The sequence below is a fragment of the Mus caroli genome, unplaced genomic scaffold, assembly GCF_978045245.1.
Source record: "Mus caroli unplaced genomic scaffold, Mus_caroli_1 scaffold_2, whole genome shotgun sequence".
In the NCBI taxonomy this organism is placed as follows: domain Eukaryota; kingdom Metazoa; phylum Chordata; class Mammalia; order Rodentia; family Muridae; genus Mus; species Mus caroli.
In genome coordinates, this window is record NW_028227257.1 from 120,812,879 (window position 1) to 120,828,462 (window position 15,584).

A 15,584-nucleotide genomic window follows, 5' to 3' on the forward strand; every position below is an offset into this window, starting at 1 on the left:
ATTCGTTTGTTGGCTTTCTGAGACTAGTTAGGTAGGCTTTACCTCCTTGTTTAGCTGAAGGTGATCTTGAACCCCTGATCCTCGTCTTGCCTCTGCCTCCCTAGTGTTGGTGTTACAGGCTCAGGCCAGGATGCCCGGCACTAATTTTTAATTATACTGTTTGTCCACTGTTAGATTTTTGTTTTGGAAGCTTTACTTTCTAAATCATTCCATGCTAGATTTCATATGTAACATTTAAAAGCAAACCCACCTATATTTAGAAACGGAGTTTCATTTGAGCACGTTAGGTACCTAGCACTGCCTTGCATGCTGTGGTTGCAGAGATAAGCAATGTGGACAGGGTGCCTACTTCTTTATGGTCACTGGCGGTGGGAATGCACACTGGGGCTGCCGCTGCAGGAATCAGTATGAAGCATTCGCAGAAGACTAACATGCGACCTGCCTGCACAACTTCTTGTTATAGCCAAAGGTCTAAGTTCTACCACAGAGATACATGCACTGTGTGCGGTACAGGGCTGCATAGGACAAGAAATGGAACTGGCCTAGGTGACTGTCGCCAGTTGGATTTTTTAAACTGATACAAATGAATTTTTAAAATCAGTACATATACACAATAGAATTTTACTTTGCCACAAAGAAAAATGAAATCATGATATTTGTGGGAAAATGATGGAACTAGAAATGACCCTGCTAAGTGAAATAAGCCGGACTCACACAAATGCTGGTCAGCCATGGATACCTGAACACAATGCCTCCCTCTCCCAGAATCTACCATTGGCCAATAGTTCAGAAGTAAGTAGTGGTGCCTCATAAGCCACTCCCCTGATCCCCATCTTGACAGGGCCAGCCTTGTGCGAGCTCAGCACAGTAACGAGGTTGCTGGGCGTTTATGATTGCAGTGGCAGTGCTATATCTAATGAGTGGGATTTCAGAGCACTTCCTCTGTCCGCTGCCTTTGAAGTCTTTTGGTTCCCTGTCTTACAGTTGTTCCTAAGCCTTAGAAGGGATGCTATAAACATCTTATTTCGGGCTGATTCCTCAGCTTTCCTTAGCCTCAGTATCTATACTGAATTCCATGAGACTCTGCATTCACCGTCGATTGCAAAGAGAGGTTTCTCTAGGGCTGAGAGCAGCATTTATTTGGCTATGCTGCTTATAAGCACAGATACTTAGAAGGACAGTTTGACTCTTCATCAATTAAGCTCAACAACAGTAATAAGTTTCCCCCAGGACCTCTCTAGGCATAGGCTATAGACAGGTTTTTCAGTACTGGGCATTGGTTCCCATCTGTCCACAAATCCAGTCAGAGAAGGATTGGTTGTCTCCCTAAGAGCTGTGCCACTATTACAATGGTGGCTCCATCTTGCCTGGCAGGTTATGATTATAGTTCATAGAGTCTCGGCTAGTTAAGAGTTGTCTTTTCTCTCCATAGCACCAATGGCACTAACAGCTAGCCAGCGTGGAGGAGGTTTCCAGGTCACTTGTAGCTTCATTTCTTTGTATCTTGGAACCAAGAGATGTGGAACCTTCAGCAGTAGAGCTTTGTCATCTAGTTCTGGTGGACAACCAAGGCTTGGCAAGAGCCTGTGCTGTTTGGGGGTACCTCTGGGGCTTCTCCAACCAACAATTCCCATGGAAGTGTAATGGTTTGAACAAGAATGGCTCTCTTAGGTTCGTCTGTTTAAATGCTTGGTCCCCAGTTGGTGGGACTGTTTGATAAGGATTAGGGGATGTGGCCTTGTTGGAGGCCTTGTTGGAGGACTTGTTGGGCTTTGAGGTTTCAAAAGCCCATGCCATTTCCAGTTAGTGCTCTCTCTGCTTCCTGCCTGTGATCAGATAGAAGCTCCCAGCGACTGCTCCAGTGGCAGGCCAGCTTGCCTACCGCCATATCCCCCAGCAAGATGACAGATTCTGATCCCCTGGAGTCACCAGCCACAATAAAGTCTTTTATAAGTTTTCCTGGTCATAGTGTCTTCGCCACAACAGAAAAGTAACAAAAATAGGTGAAGTCCCACCAGGCATGTGTCTAGAGCAGTATTAGCTAGTCTTGAAAGTTATCTACCTTCAGAACTTTTATATTTTTCAACGGGGTTTCCATGACTCTTGGAACCCTTCATTTTGGTTCACACTCTCCTTCCCTCATCTCTTCCATCCTCCCAAACTAAGTCTTTCTGCCCCAGTACCCGAACATCTGTACTCTGTATATGGAGCAGCCCTTGAGACTCTGCTCTTTAAAGTCTCCCTGTTCCCAGTACCCTTGTCCAGTGTCCTGGCTTCCACATGTATTCCAAACTAGACACACAAAATTGAGGATTTGAGGATTTGAAGATAAGATTCTGGATCTTAATTCTCATAATTGTGTGGGGATATGTGGGTCATGAAATTAGAAAGGACTCAGTAAGAGCAGAAAGCTCAGGGATGGCAGGAAGAGAATGGTTAGGAGCACTGGCTGCTCTTCCAGAGGACCTGGGTTTGATTCCCAGCACCCACATAGCAGTTCAGTTGCCTGTACCTCCAGTTCCAGGGCCGTCTTTGGCTCTCTGCAGATGCCGCATGCATGAATATAAACATGCATACAGGCAAACACTCATATGCTACACATACACACTACACATATTTTATACATATATATGTGTGTGTATGTATGTATATATATATATGTATACATATCACATAACATGAAGGCAGAAGGTGTTATTTCCAGAAGGAACGGATCCAGAGATCAGGAAGGAGAGTGGAGAAATTTTAAAAAGACAAACAGAATGAAAATGTCTTGATGAAACCTGTAATTATTACAAACTGAGTCTAAAAAATTACCTTAGAATAAACACCAGGAACACCAAAGATTTGTAAATGAAATCAGTCAACATTGCTGAAATTTACAAAAAGGGATCAGACCGTATGTTTTTATGAGCTATGGAAAGGAATTTGGATTTTAGGTTTTTAAAATGTGTTTCTGGATTGTGTGTGGTCTGGACAACTCTGCTCCATTAGCATTTGGTTTCCAAGCCTCAAACCTTTTGTGTCTTTGTGCAGACCATGACAAGGCAGCTTTCAATACAGCTACATTTTGAAGGAGACTTTGGGATTTTTCCCTCCATCAGTAAATCATATTGTGAAGCAAATAGCTTGGCTCTCTGGTGGAGGGATCAGCTGATACAGTTAAAAGTTGTAACATTTTTTGAGTTGACATTAATAGGTCTGAGGTAAAGCTGGTTTTTAGGCTCCAAAAATGAAGCAGGCTCTCTTGGGTTTGTTGTTTAATCATTACCTCCAAATTATCCCAGGTAATGAATTGTCCTTAAAAACTGGACTTTTGTGGGGTAGATTCTTTTACGCAGGCTTGGATTTCCCTGATTTCTAGGGTGACATGTGACTTTGACTGGTTTAAAAACTCACAGGCTGTTTACTTTGTGTGAGGAACATGGTGAGGCTGATTCACACGCTGGCTGATCACGGTGATGACGTCAGCTGCTGCGCCTTCTCGGCTGCCCTCCTGGCCACCTGCTCCTTGGACAAGACCATCCGCCTGTACTCCCTAAGTGACTTTGCTGAACTGCCGTACTCCCCGCTGAAGTTTCACACCTATGCCGTCCACTGCTGCTGTTTCTCACCCTCAGGACACGTTTTAGCATCATGCTCGACAGACGGGACTACGGTGCTGTGGAGCTCGCACAGCGGACACACCCTGACCGTGTTGGAGCAGCCGGGTGGCAGCCCTGTGCGCGTCTGCTGCTTTTCCCCAGACTCTGCCTACCTAGCGTCAGGGGCTGCCGATGGATCCGTTGCTTTGTGGAATGCACAGACATACAAACTATATAGGTATGGCTGTTTAAACCCTGCCTGGCTTGAATCCCGTTAAGATTTTTTTTTTTTTTTTTTTTTTTTTTTTTTTTTTTTTGGTTTTTCGAGACAGGGTTTCTCTGTGTAGCCCTGACTGTCCTGGAACTCACTCTGTAGACCAGGCTGGCCTCGAACTCAGAAATCCCCCTGTCTCTGCCTCCCAAGTGCTGGGATTAAAGGCATGTGCCGCCACTGCCCGGCAAATTTTATTTTTCATTGTGGTAAAACAGACATAGTTGATGCATTCGTTGAAATTATTAAGTACTCTAGAACCGTAACCTTCTTTATGCGAACAGTTGAAATCATCTCATGTTCTCCCTGCCTGGTGTCTGTAGAGCTGGGCAACAACTGCTGCTCCTCTGTGGCCTCAGAGCTGAAGAAAGTGTTGCTTTTAAGCGGTGTTCAAGGGTTAACCTAGCATAACCAGACAGCTCAGAAAGGATGGGTGCCTGGCTAAGGAGGGCTTGCCACTGGTGAGGAGTGATTTCCACCTCTGTGGCCCAGGTTCCTTCCTGCATGTGATTAACAGCGCTCTAATTGCCCAGGGCTCTCCAGTTTGTTTTCTTATCTGAGGACCAGTGTTGCCAGGACAGCACTTTGAACTGTCTTCCCAGGAGAACTGCGGTACACATGTGGGTTTTGTTCATAATGAACTTGTTTGATGCTGAGGCGCAGAGTCTTAGAATTATCTGATTTGAATACAGAAATTCAATGTGGTTTTTATTTTAATAGCATGTCTTTTCAGTAAGAAATCATTCTGAATATTTTAAATAAGGCCACTGTGGGTTGGAGAGATAGCTCAGCGGTTAAGAGCACTGACTGTTCTTCCAGACGTCCTGAGTTCAAATCCCACAACCACATGGTGGCTCACAATCATCTCTAATGGGATCCAATGCCCTCTTCTAGTGTGTCTCAAGATAGCGACAATGTACTTATGATAAATAAATAAATAAATAAATAAATAAATAAATCTTTAAATAAAGCCATTGTTAGGCTTGGTTGATTTTTGCTTTTTTTGAGGTTTTAATGTGCTCATAGACTTGCTATGAAAATATAAAGATATGAGATTGTAGCTCAGGTCTAGGCTCATGGGTATCAGCTACTGTGTTTAAGACCTTGCTGTACCCTGTAGAAAGTGTGTCCGTGAGTAGCGTCTGACGCTTTATTGTGTAGGCATCCTGGTTCTGTCACTTCTAAGGGACTGTAATAGAAAGTCAGAGCCTCTGACCCTCACGCCCTCCTTTTCTGTTCTGTTTCAGGTGTGGTAGCGTCAAGGATAGCTCATTGGTGGCCTGTGCGTTTTCTCCCGATGGAGGCCTCTTTGTCACTGGCTCCTCCGGCGGGGACTTGACAGTGTGGGATGACAGGATGAGGTGTCTACACAGCGAGAAGGCGCACGATCTCGGGATCACCTGCTGCAGCTTTTCCTCACAGCCTCTCTCTGGTTGGTTGGCTTCACTCTTTTAAGCGCGGGCTCCCTGTCTGTAATTCCTGTGACTTGGTCCTTTGAGTCTCCACGTCATCGTTAGTACTGAGGGCCTCTCCATTCTATTTCGGAATCATCCTTCTGCCTCTTCTCTTTGTAGATCAACATGAATCGTGAAGAACTCTAACAGGAAAAGTTTGTCTCTTTTAAAGTCTGTGCAGGACAATTCGGCTCTTCACAGTAGGCTCGCTTGCACCGTTGCTTTTACTGTCTTTTTCAAAAATTAAAATTGAGGTAGAAACGGGAAGTTTATAAATTCAGGAAGGGATGGGGCTCTAAAGTTGCTAAGCAACTTGCTGTGCAAGCCAGGAGGCATACGTTTGAGTCTCCAGCACCACCAAGCAATCCAGCAGTGGCGTGTGCGCCCCTGTAATTCTGTAATCCCAGCACTGGCGAAGCTGAGTCAGGGGGACCCTGGGGCCTGCACATGAGCCTAGCCAGATGAGCAGGGTCCAGATTGGGACTGATAGAGCTTTTCTCATCATCTGTGGGAAGCCACCTAATACCGATCTCTGGCTCCAGTGTGCCTGTGCACGCGTGAACATGTACACTCAACACATTGGAAATAGAAGTAACATTTCACCTTTACTAATTTAATCTTCTAAAGACTAAGATGTTTGACAACATAACTCATTCTTTCTTTAAAGATGCGACAAGAATTCCTGATTAAACTAAACTCTTGGTTTTCAGTAGAGACATTGGATAGGGCGGTTAGGCTTGTTCATTTTCCCTGCCTTTGTTAGAGGAGAGATTCTGCCTCTGCCCTCTCTAGTCTTGTCATCAGATCTGAGGTATCTGTAGCAACAGAGGAACCACAAGAGTAAATAACTTACCCTGGTGGATGTCAGTTGAATGATAATAGATACAAATTAACTAAACTCCCCCCTCATAGGAAGCCTTTCAAATCTGGTATGTGTACCATAGGGTTCAGTCCCCTCATGCTGCTAGCTGTGATGCTAGCGGCAGCCCTGGCACAGCAAGAAGACAGAGTGGCTTCCACATTCCCCTTATTCCAGAGCCCTCAGTGATTCAAGTAGAATGAAGGTCAAATTTCAAATCCCAAAGCACAATACATCAGTATCCGTCTAGCATGTCGAACCTAACCCTGATTGAAGTGTGGAAACTCAGTCCCGGCTTTACACGGTCTCGCCACGCAGTTTTTTCCATCTCTTGTATTGAATTTGTTTTTCAAGCAATCTCCCTCTGAGCCCTTTACCTAGTGGACACTAGAGCTCGCCAGTCAAGATTGCTTGATTAGATGAAATCTTTTCTTTTTTAACCTTTTAACATTTTATATATGTTTAATAGGTTTTATTTGAACGAACCCATTCTTCCTTCAAAGTCTCTGCCTAATTTAGCTAAACATTTTTGATGATTGTTTTGTGCTATTTATTCCCAGAATGGCTTATAACAGACAGGAACCATTTCACCCATTTTTGTGGTACCTTCTCCACGTCTTTAAGGCATGCACTTGCTGAAAAAGAACATTGCAAAGAGGCACACTAACTAGGCAAGAAAGTTTTCACTTTTGCCAAAGGGTCTGCAGTGACGCAAGCCAGGAGACCAAGCACCTCCGGGTGGGCCGACCCTTTACCTCCAGGAGGGTGTGTGCATGTGAAGCCACCATGTAAAATGGCGACTGTGCTGTTAGGCAGCAGCTGTGGAAGAGCTGCCACCGACTTCTGAGATGCCAACTTGATTTGGTTAATTTTGCTAAACTGTGTAATATTTTCCAGCAGATCAGCTGGATTGATATGATTTTACATTTATGTAATTCAAGTTTTCCTCTTGGCCAAATCAAATGGAAAATCAATTATTATTATTCTTTGTGCATTACAGAAGGCTTTTAAGAATTGGTACTTCAAAGGGCAATTACGTTGGGTGTGATTAACCATTTACCATTCTTAAAATAGCTGAATTTTCTAATTTCTCTTTTGCATTAATGACAGCCTTGTAACTTCTAAAATTCAGTTGGAAGATATTCTGCTTTCATGGCTAAATGCTGGCTTATTTGATAATATTATTATATTTAATAAATATTATAATATATAATAATAAAATGTTAACAGAACTTTGAGCCTAAAGGACTTTTTTAAGAAGTCAATTTTAGACTAAAGTTATAAAACTATGTAATACATAAAAAATTCTGTAATCATTTTATTAGTGTTAGCTAACAAACATTCCTGGTCTACATGCCATAAGTGAGTCACATTAACAGACCGCAATATGATGAAAACTTCTTGGTTTAAATGTTTTATCAATTCTTGGTATTTATTTGTGTTTTTCTGCTTTGCTGTTTTTAGGCGGAGAAGGCCTCCAGTCTTACCAGTTGGCGTCATGTGGTCAAGACTGTGAAATCAAACTCTGGATTGTTACTATTACCCGTGTCTTAGGTAGGTTTTAACCATCTAAAATTACCTGTGACCTACATAAGATTCTTACCTTTTTAAAAAATTCTTTTTAACTTAAGATACTCTGGATATTTTAAATGATAGTAAAAACCTGTTTTAAGAATGTTTTATTTAGTTGGATGTTGTGGAACATACTTAAAATCTGAATACTTGGGAGATGAAAGCAGGAAGATGAGCAGGTCAGTTCCAGCTACAGCCTGTTTTTTTCCGTGTGCAGAGAAAGCCTCCTTAGACAGCATGTTTCTGCACCTTACTCTGCTTGATGGTATCACAGGGCACAGATAAGCCTGCGTCCTGGACCCGCATATAAACCCTTCTGTGTACGAGTTCCACAGTCAGCAGTGACGTAGCTGACTTCTGTTTGACTGTTGAGATGAACACTTGAAAACTCACCTTGTGTGCTGGAGTCTGTCAGTGTCTTAAGGTTCCTACTGCTCTCCCAGGTTAAAACCCATTTGTCCCGCTTTGAGCTTGAAGCCTTTGTTGCTCTTACAGCGTTCCTGTCTGGGTAAATGTGGATGTCTCTGGCCACAGCTGGCCCTTCAGCACAGATGTCACCCATACCCCATAACCTCTTATGGCTATCCTATATGTTGGCTTCAGTACACACTGAGTTCTGTGTGTTTACTTTAAAGAGAGTTGTGTTTATTTTTTAGTAATTCTAAAAAGCATAAAAAGGATTTTATGGTTGTACTTTCTTTTGTTTGTTAGTTTTGAGACAGGGTTTCTCAGTGGGCAAACTGGCCTCAAACTCACAAAGATCTGCCTGCCTCTGCCCCGGGTGCTGGGACTAAGGGTGTGTGCTACCACTGCCCAGCTATAGTTGTACTTTCTAAGAGTTCTATAGATATTGTGGATTTGTAGAATGTGTAAATTACAAGTGACTTATGTACAGAAGACAAAATGTTTGGTAGTGTCAGGTTTTACAAAATGTAAGCATTCGATATTTTTAAGGCTTTTAGGCAGTTGGCCAGCCCATCTTTAACTTATCTGGCAGATAAATTGCACACACTTCACATGTTTAAAAATGTTGGTTATTATAAAATTGTTTCAGCCTAGTTTTTGCAGAGTATATCATTTAAAATAAGCTGTCATTGGCAGCACTGATCGATTTAATGGGTTATAAGAAAAAAATTATTATAGGACCATGTTTGTGTTGGACATAGGGCTACATACCCAGCTTCTACTGAATTTTAAAAAATTTCTCATAAAACTATATTATATTATCTGCTTATCTGAATGGATATCAAAGCTGCATGAAGAATTTTATGCTTTTATTTTTTGTTACTCACATTATTAAGTGTATTAATGAAATAGTATTGACTTAAACTGTAGGCATAATCAGCTTGCTAATTTCTCTCACCTTGTTAATTACAGGCTTTGAATTAAAATATAAAAGCACACTAAGTGGGCATTGCGCCCCTGTTCTGGCCTGTGCTTTTTCACATGATGGAAAGATGCTTGCATCGGGGTAAGCTATCTATAATTAACGCCTTAATGCTCCTAGAGACCTTCTCTGTTGTTGGTGCCATAGTGTGTGTGCGGAGGTCAGAGCACAACTTGTAGGGATTTTTCCTCTCCTTCCCCTCAATGAGTTCTAGGCCGGGGCTCAGATCATCAAGCTTGGTGGCAATCACCTTTACCTGCTGAGCCATTCCACCAGCCCACTGTTTCTTATCCTTTCCTGTACTTCATATTTGGGTCTTCTAAATTCTATCCATTGAGAGGTATAGTGCTACGTTAGCATGGTTAGTTTGTATCCACTCCCCCAAACAATAATGGTAGAGATTCATTTTGATTTTTTTTTTTAACTTATGTTTTTTCAAGATAGGGTTTCTGTGTATAGCCCTGGCTGATCTGGAACTCATTCTGTAGACCAGGCTGGCCTTGATCCACCTGCCTCTGCCTGATGAGTGCTAGGATCAAAGGTGTGCGCCACCACCACCAGCCAGCTTGTTGTGATGTATTTTCTCCCTGTGCTTCTTATAAGATGAGCAGGTAAATCACACCTATTTCCAAGGTAAACAGCCTTGCTCACAGCAGACAGGCTTGGGCATATTTAAATGATCTGTTGCTGTAGAGAAAGTTACCTTTCGGTCTCATTGCGAAAGGAAACTCCCAATGTGAGTCATGTTTTCCCTTCTAGATGGTCCTAAAACTTTTAGTATGTGGTGTTCCCTACACTCGCTTTAGCATATCTACATGTGGGCTTAGTTTTACCTCGCTAGGAGTTTTTGTTTAGACCAGTAAGCTGGGCAGCGGGGCAGCGTGCTCTCCGGGTGAATAGCAGAGAGCATCTGGAAGAGTGGCTTCTCTCCTTTTTCCTCATGGGTACCAGGGAGTGACCACAAGTCCTCAGGCTGGGCCACAGGCACCTTTACGCACTGAGCCATCCGGCCAGACCACAATGCACTGGTTGGATGGAACTTGCTCTGCAGACCAGGTTGGTCCTAAACTCTTGGTGATCGCTTATCTGCATCTCCTGAATGCAGAGATTGCATGGTGTGGACCACGGTGGCCAGCAATGCTAGGGATCCTTTTCCTAAATCTGTGGAATAATGTTCCATCAAGTTTTAGAGATTCTTACCTCCTCTGCTGTTGCCTTTGTCCCTCCCTCCCTCTCTCTGAGATGTCAGTTAAATGCAAACTGTACCTTCTCACTCTGACTGTTATGTCTTTTAGCCTTTTTTATATTTTTATCTTTTTTTTATGTGTATGAGTGCTTAGTCTGTGTAATACATGTATGCCTGATGCCCATGGAAGCTGGAAGAGAGTGTCAGATCCCCTGGGACTGGACTTACAAATGGTTGTGAGTCACCCTGTAGGTGCTGGGAATCAAACCAGGTCCTTTGCTAACTTAGCCAATGCCCTTAACCAACGAGCCATCTCTCCAGCTCATTTCTAACTTTTTATATTTCATTCTTGATTAATCTTTTACTAATGCTTTCTTCAACTACTGTGCTACTTAAAACTTTTAAATTAATTAATTAATTAGTTAATTTTATGTATACAAATGTTTTGCCTACATGTATGTGTCCCAAGTGCATATGTCAAATGCCCTGGAGTTGGAGTTATGAGTAGTTGTGGGTGCTAAGACTAGAACTCAAGTCCTGAGGAAGACCAGTTAGTGCTGTTAGCTGCTGAGCCATCTCTCCAGCCCCTACTGTACTACATTCAACAGTCTCTCGACTTACAAGTTTGCTTAAACTTCAGTTTTGAAGTTTCTCATCAGCTTTTTTTTTTTAAGGCTCTTTTGACAAGTTTTATGATTCCTATTCTCAGTTGGAACATTGCTTTCAAATGTTATGCAGCTTCATTTGAACACACACGATTGGCTCAGTTACTTTATAATCTTTTTTCTTCATAAAATTGTTATTGTAGTTTGACATCCTAGCCTGTTTTCAGATGAAAACAAAAGATATGATCCCTTTGTTGTTTAGATTTTTTAAAAAAATTCCTAGACACTTCCATAAGACAGGCTCCATCCTCCTTTGACATTAACTTTTAAGATTTATTTTATCGTGTATACTTATGGGCATGAGTGTGTGACCATATCAGGGTGTGTGCATGTGAGTGCAGGTACCAAGGATGCCAGCGGTGGCAGAAAACCCTGGTACTGGTGAGGGCTCTTGGTGACCCTGGTAATGATGAAGGCTCTGGGTGACCCTGGTACTGGTGAGGGCTCTGGGTGCTGAAACAGGTACTCTGCACCAGCACTGTGCCATCGCTCTGCCCCCTCCCCCAGTCGCCTCTGTCCTCTTTTGGCAATGTTAGGAATCAGACTCAGCACCTTGCCCATGCCAGGCATTGCACTACTGCAGAGCTAACCCACGATTGACTCATTGGAGAGTGGGAGGAGCCTTGCTTCAGTGCCTAAACATTCTTGAAATTTAGTATGCACTATGGCCAGAAAAGCTTTCCGAGAAAATTCATCCGTTTGCCTCTGTTTGTAATACTTACTGTTTTGAAATGAAATGACGCATGATTCTCTATATTCTAGACTTACTATTGCCCACTCTATAATTTTACACATTCTGTAACAGCAAAATTAGATTACTGTATTTGTCTCCTTTCTTTCTTGTCCATGTGGCCAAATTCAAATATCTGGATGTACACATGTGGTGCATACACACCGACATAAACACATAATAAGCACACAAGTAAATAAGTAAATAAATAATAAATCTGTATCTTCTTTTTTTTGGTGGTGGGGGGGGGGAGTTCGAGACAAGTTTTTTTTATGTAGCTCTGGCCGTCCTGGAATTCACTCTGTAGACCAGGCTGGCCTCAAACTCAGAAATCTGCCTGTCTCTGCCTCTCAGGTGCTGGGATTAAAGGCGTGCACCACCACCATCCGGCTATAAATCTGTATCTTTAAATAAAAACAAACAGCAGTAGGAAGGAGGGAACTGCAGAGCAGAGACCCAGGAGGGTCGTAAGCCATGCCCCTAGGTTCTCAGAGACAGCCCCTAAGTGCTCTGGCCTAGTGGAGGGATACATGGATTTATACTGTGACAAGACTTCTGGGAGGCAGTTAGAGAAACAGGGAGCCTGAGTTAGATCACAGGGGGCCAGTTTTGGGGGGGTCATACCTTGCACGAGTCATACTACTCCATGTCATTGGGGTGACATATTAGATATTCTGTATATCAGATACATCACAATTCATACCAGTGGCAAAATTACAGTTATGAAGTAGCAACAAAAATAATTGTATGGTTGCGGGTCACCGCAACATGAGGAACTGTCTTAACGGGTCTCAGCATTAGGAAGGCTGAGGACCACTGGGCTAGAAGCTTGAGCTTCTGAGGCCCTAGAGAGGCAGTGGGTGTGGCTAGAATGGAGGGCTGGCTCTCACCAGCCACGCAGGATGGAACTCAGGAAGAGTCACTTTGACTTAATGACATAAAAACGATACAGTACGGGGGCTGGTGAGATGGCTCAGTGGGTAAGAGTACCCGACTGCTCTTCCAAAGGTCCAGAGTTCAAATCCCAGCAACCACATGGTGGCTAACAACCATCTGTAATGAGATCTGGCGCCCTCTTCTGGAGTGTCTGAAGACAGCTACAGTGTACTCACATATAATAAATAAATAAATCTTTAAAAAAAAAAGATACAGTAATTATGAACTAAAAACTATAATAGCTGACAGAATTCAACAATAGAAATACCCTTTTGGATGGCCTAGTCAGCCATCAATGGAAAGAGAGGCCCATTGGACTTGCAAACTTTATATGCCCCAATATAGGGGAATGCCAGGGCCAAAAGAATGGGAATGGGTGGGTAGGGAAGTGGGGGGCGCTATGGGGGACTTTTGGGATAGCATTGGAAATGTAATTGAGGAAAATATGTAATAAAAAATATTAAAAATTAAAAAAAAGAAATACCCTTTTGAAAATATAGTACAAATATAATTCTGAATAAATAACAATGTATACTTGTGTTGTAAACAACACAAATGTACAGTTTGACTTATATACAGTACATCAGATAAACATATTTTCTGGTAGAATGGAAACAGTGCCATATGTTATACAAATAGATTCTACACGTAATGATTTTGTAGGTAAAAGTCCTCTGGAAGACTTTTAATATAGAGAAAACTAAGTTCTTACTTTAGTTTGCTTTTGTCACTATAACCAAATATTTTCCTTTTAAATCACATATAATTTTACTATATGTATTCTGTGTGTGTGTGTGTAAGCACATGTCCCGCTGGGTTTTCTTTCTTTAGGTGATGCTGGGTCTGAACTTAGGGCTCTTGCACATTAAGGCTAAAATCTCTCTAAGGCTATGGCAGTCTAACGCACACTCAAGACTTAGAGCAACTCAGACTAATGCCAAGATGGATGCGCTCTTAACTTGTGCTTAAAACACCTGGCCTACACTGTTGAATCTTTTCCCCAGGTCTTCCCGTTCTTGCCACACAATCAACCAAGCAATCATATTTGCCACTGTTTTAGATGGGGTCTTGTTCATATCAAAAGATGAATAATATATATATATATATATATATAGCTCGGGGCATGGGCTGGAGAGATGGCTCAGCAGCTAAGAGCACTGACTGGTCTTCCAGAGGTCCTGAGTTCAAATCTCAGCAACCACGTGGTGGCTCACAACCGCCTGTAATGAAATCTGATGCCCTCTTCTGGTGTGTCTGAAGTCAGCTACAGTGTACTTAAGATATAATAAATAAATATTAAAAAAAAAAAAAAAAAGCTCGGGGCCATGGGCACTGTGATTGTAATTCTATTACCGAAGAAGCTGCAACAGGAGGATTATGAGTTTAAAGCCTAGGGTTACAGAGTGAGCCTTGCTCAAAAGACAGAGCAAATTCTTTGTTGACCCAGGACTTATAAAGGAGAGCTCAGAGTTGAGTTTCTTCTCCTGGCTGAGGAACAGGCTAATGGGCAGAGCGATCATGTGAGGTTAAACACGTGTATGGCTGTCTCATGTGCTGAGCACTCTGCAAGGAACATGCTCTGCAGGACATGGGGACTTGTGAGTCCTAGCCCTCATAGTTGATGTCCATGATGATTACTCTGGGGCCTGGTAGCTCCCTTCTTTCCACACCACAGGAGAAGCCCTGCCCTGGCTGTGCCTTCTTTCCAGTTCTTCTCAGAGCTCTGTTGTCTGTCACTCTTTCTTGTATTGTGTCACTCTTAGGTGGCTAGCTTTTTATAACATAAAGTTGCAATTTTGAATGCTTTAGGTATATGCTCCTGCTCTAAGGCAGTGATCTTAACCTTCCTGATGCTGCCACCCTTAGATACAGTTCCTCATGGTGTGGTAACAAAACATTATTTTTGTTGCTACTTCATAACTGTGTAACTTTGCTACTCTTATAAATTGTAATGTAAATGTCTGATATGCAATCCCTCGAAGGGGCCATGACACAGGTCCAGAACCACTGTTCTTGGTTCCATTCAACTGTTTTTCTAGATATTTTAAGTTCATTTGGATATACAAATGAGTGAGTGATTTGAAATAAGCTGGTGGAATACAAGTATTTAAGTTCTTAAAGCAGGCTCCTGGGTGAGGCAGGAAGAGATGAGTGGGTAATACGAGAGGAAGGTTTCCTGTGCACTCAGTCATCAGGAGACACAGACTGTGAGCCTGAGACAGGGAGACAGAGAAAACCAATGCACAAGGAAGGGGAAGTGTGCGCACACAGTGGCTCAAGGGCAAATGAATAGAAGAGTAAGATCCTGGGTTGGAAGCTGTAAGCAGAGACGGGGCTGACATGTGAAAAGTGGTAGGATTTAAATGTGCAGATAGGCGGATATAAAACTGGAAATGTGTTCCTGATTAAAATGTATCATGTAAGTCCATTTCACCTCACTACATTATAATACTGAAGACTAGGTATCTTATAAAGAAAAGCAGTTATGGGGCTAGAAAGATGTTTTAGTGGTAAAGAGCTCCTGCTGGCTTTCCAGAGGACCTGAGTTCATTTGCACCATGTCAGGAGGCTCACAGCAGCCTTAACTCCAGCCTCAGAAGATCTGATACTTGCTCTTAGTCTCTACAGGCACTTGTACATGTGTGGCATACATATAATATATGGATATAAAATATAAATAAATATACCTATGTATTTTTATTTTTATATATAAATATATAAATATATTTATATATAAATATATTTTATTTTTATAAATAAATATATTTAGTTATATATAACTAAATAAATTTTAATATATATTTTAATATTTTAAATAAATAATATATAAATAAATAAATTTTGCCTGGAACTTACTCTCTAGCCTTGAGCTCACAGAGATCCACCTGCCTCTGCCTCCCAAGTGCTGGGATTAAAGCTGTGCACCACCATACACAGCCA

At 42.2% G+C, this 15,584-nt stretch overlaps 1 protein-coding gene across 5 annotated transcripts in view; it reads left to right on the forward strand.

Moving 5' to 3' along the window:
• Wdsub1 (WD repeat, sterile alpha motif and U-box domain containing 1) overlaps nt 1-15,584 on the forward strand; it is a 30,441-nt gene that overhangs the window by 620 nt on the left and 14,237 nt on the right. For 4 of the 5 annotated variants that reach the window (XM_021155470.3, XM_029474718.2, XM_029474717.2 and 1 more), the window contains exons 2-5: nt 3,402-3,822; nt 5,103-5,287; nt 7,633-7,722; nt 9,118-9,211. In XM_021155470.3, the coding sequence (XP_021011129.1) occupies nt 3,425-3,822; nt 5,103-5,287; nt 7,633-7,722; nt 9,118-9,211 (767 nt within the window). In that variant the 5' untranslated portion in view covers nt 3,402-3,424. The remainder of the gene's footprint in view (nt 1-3,401; nt 3,823-5,102; nt 5,288-7,632; nt 7,723-9,117; nt 9,212-15,584) is intronic. The other variant, XM_029474716.2, reaches the window with a different exon arrangement.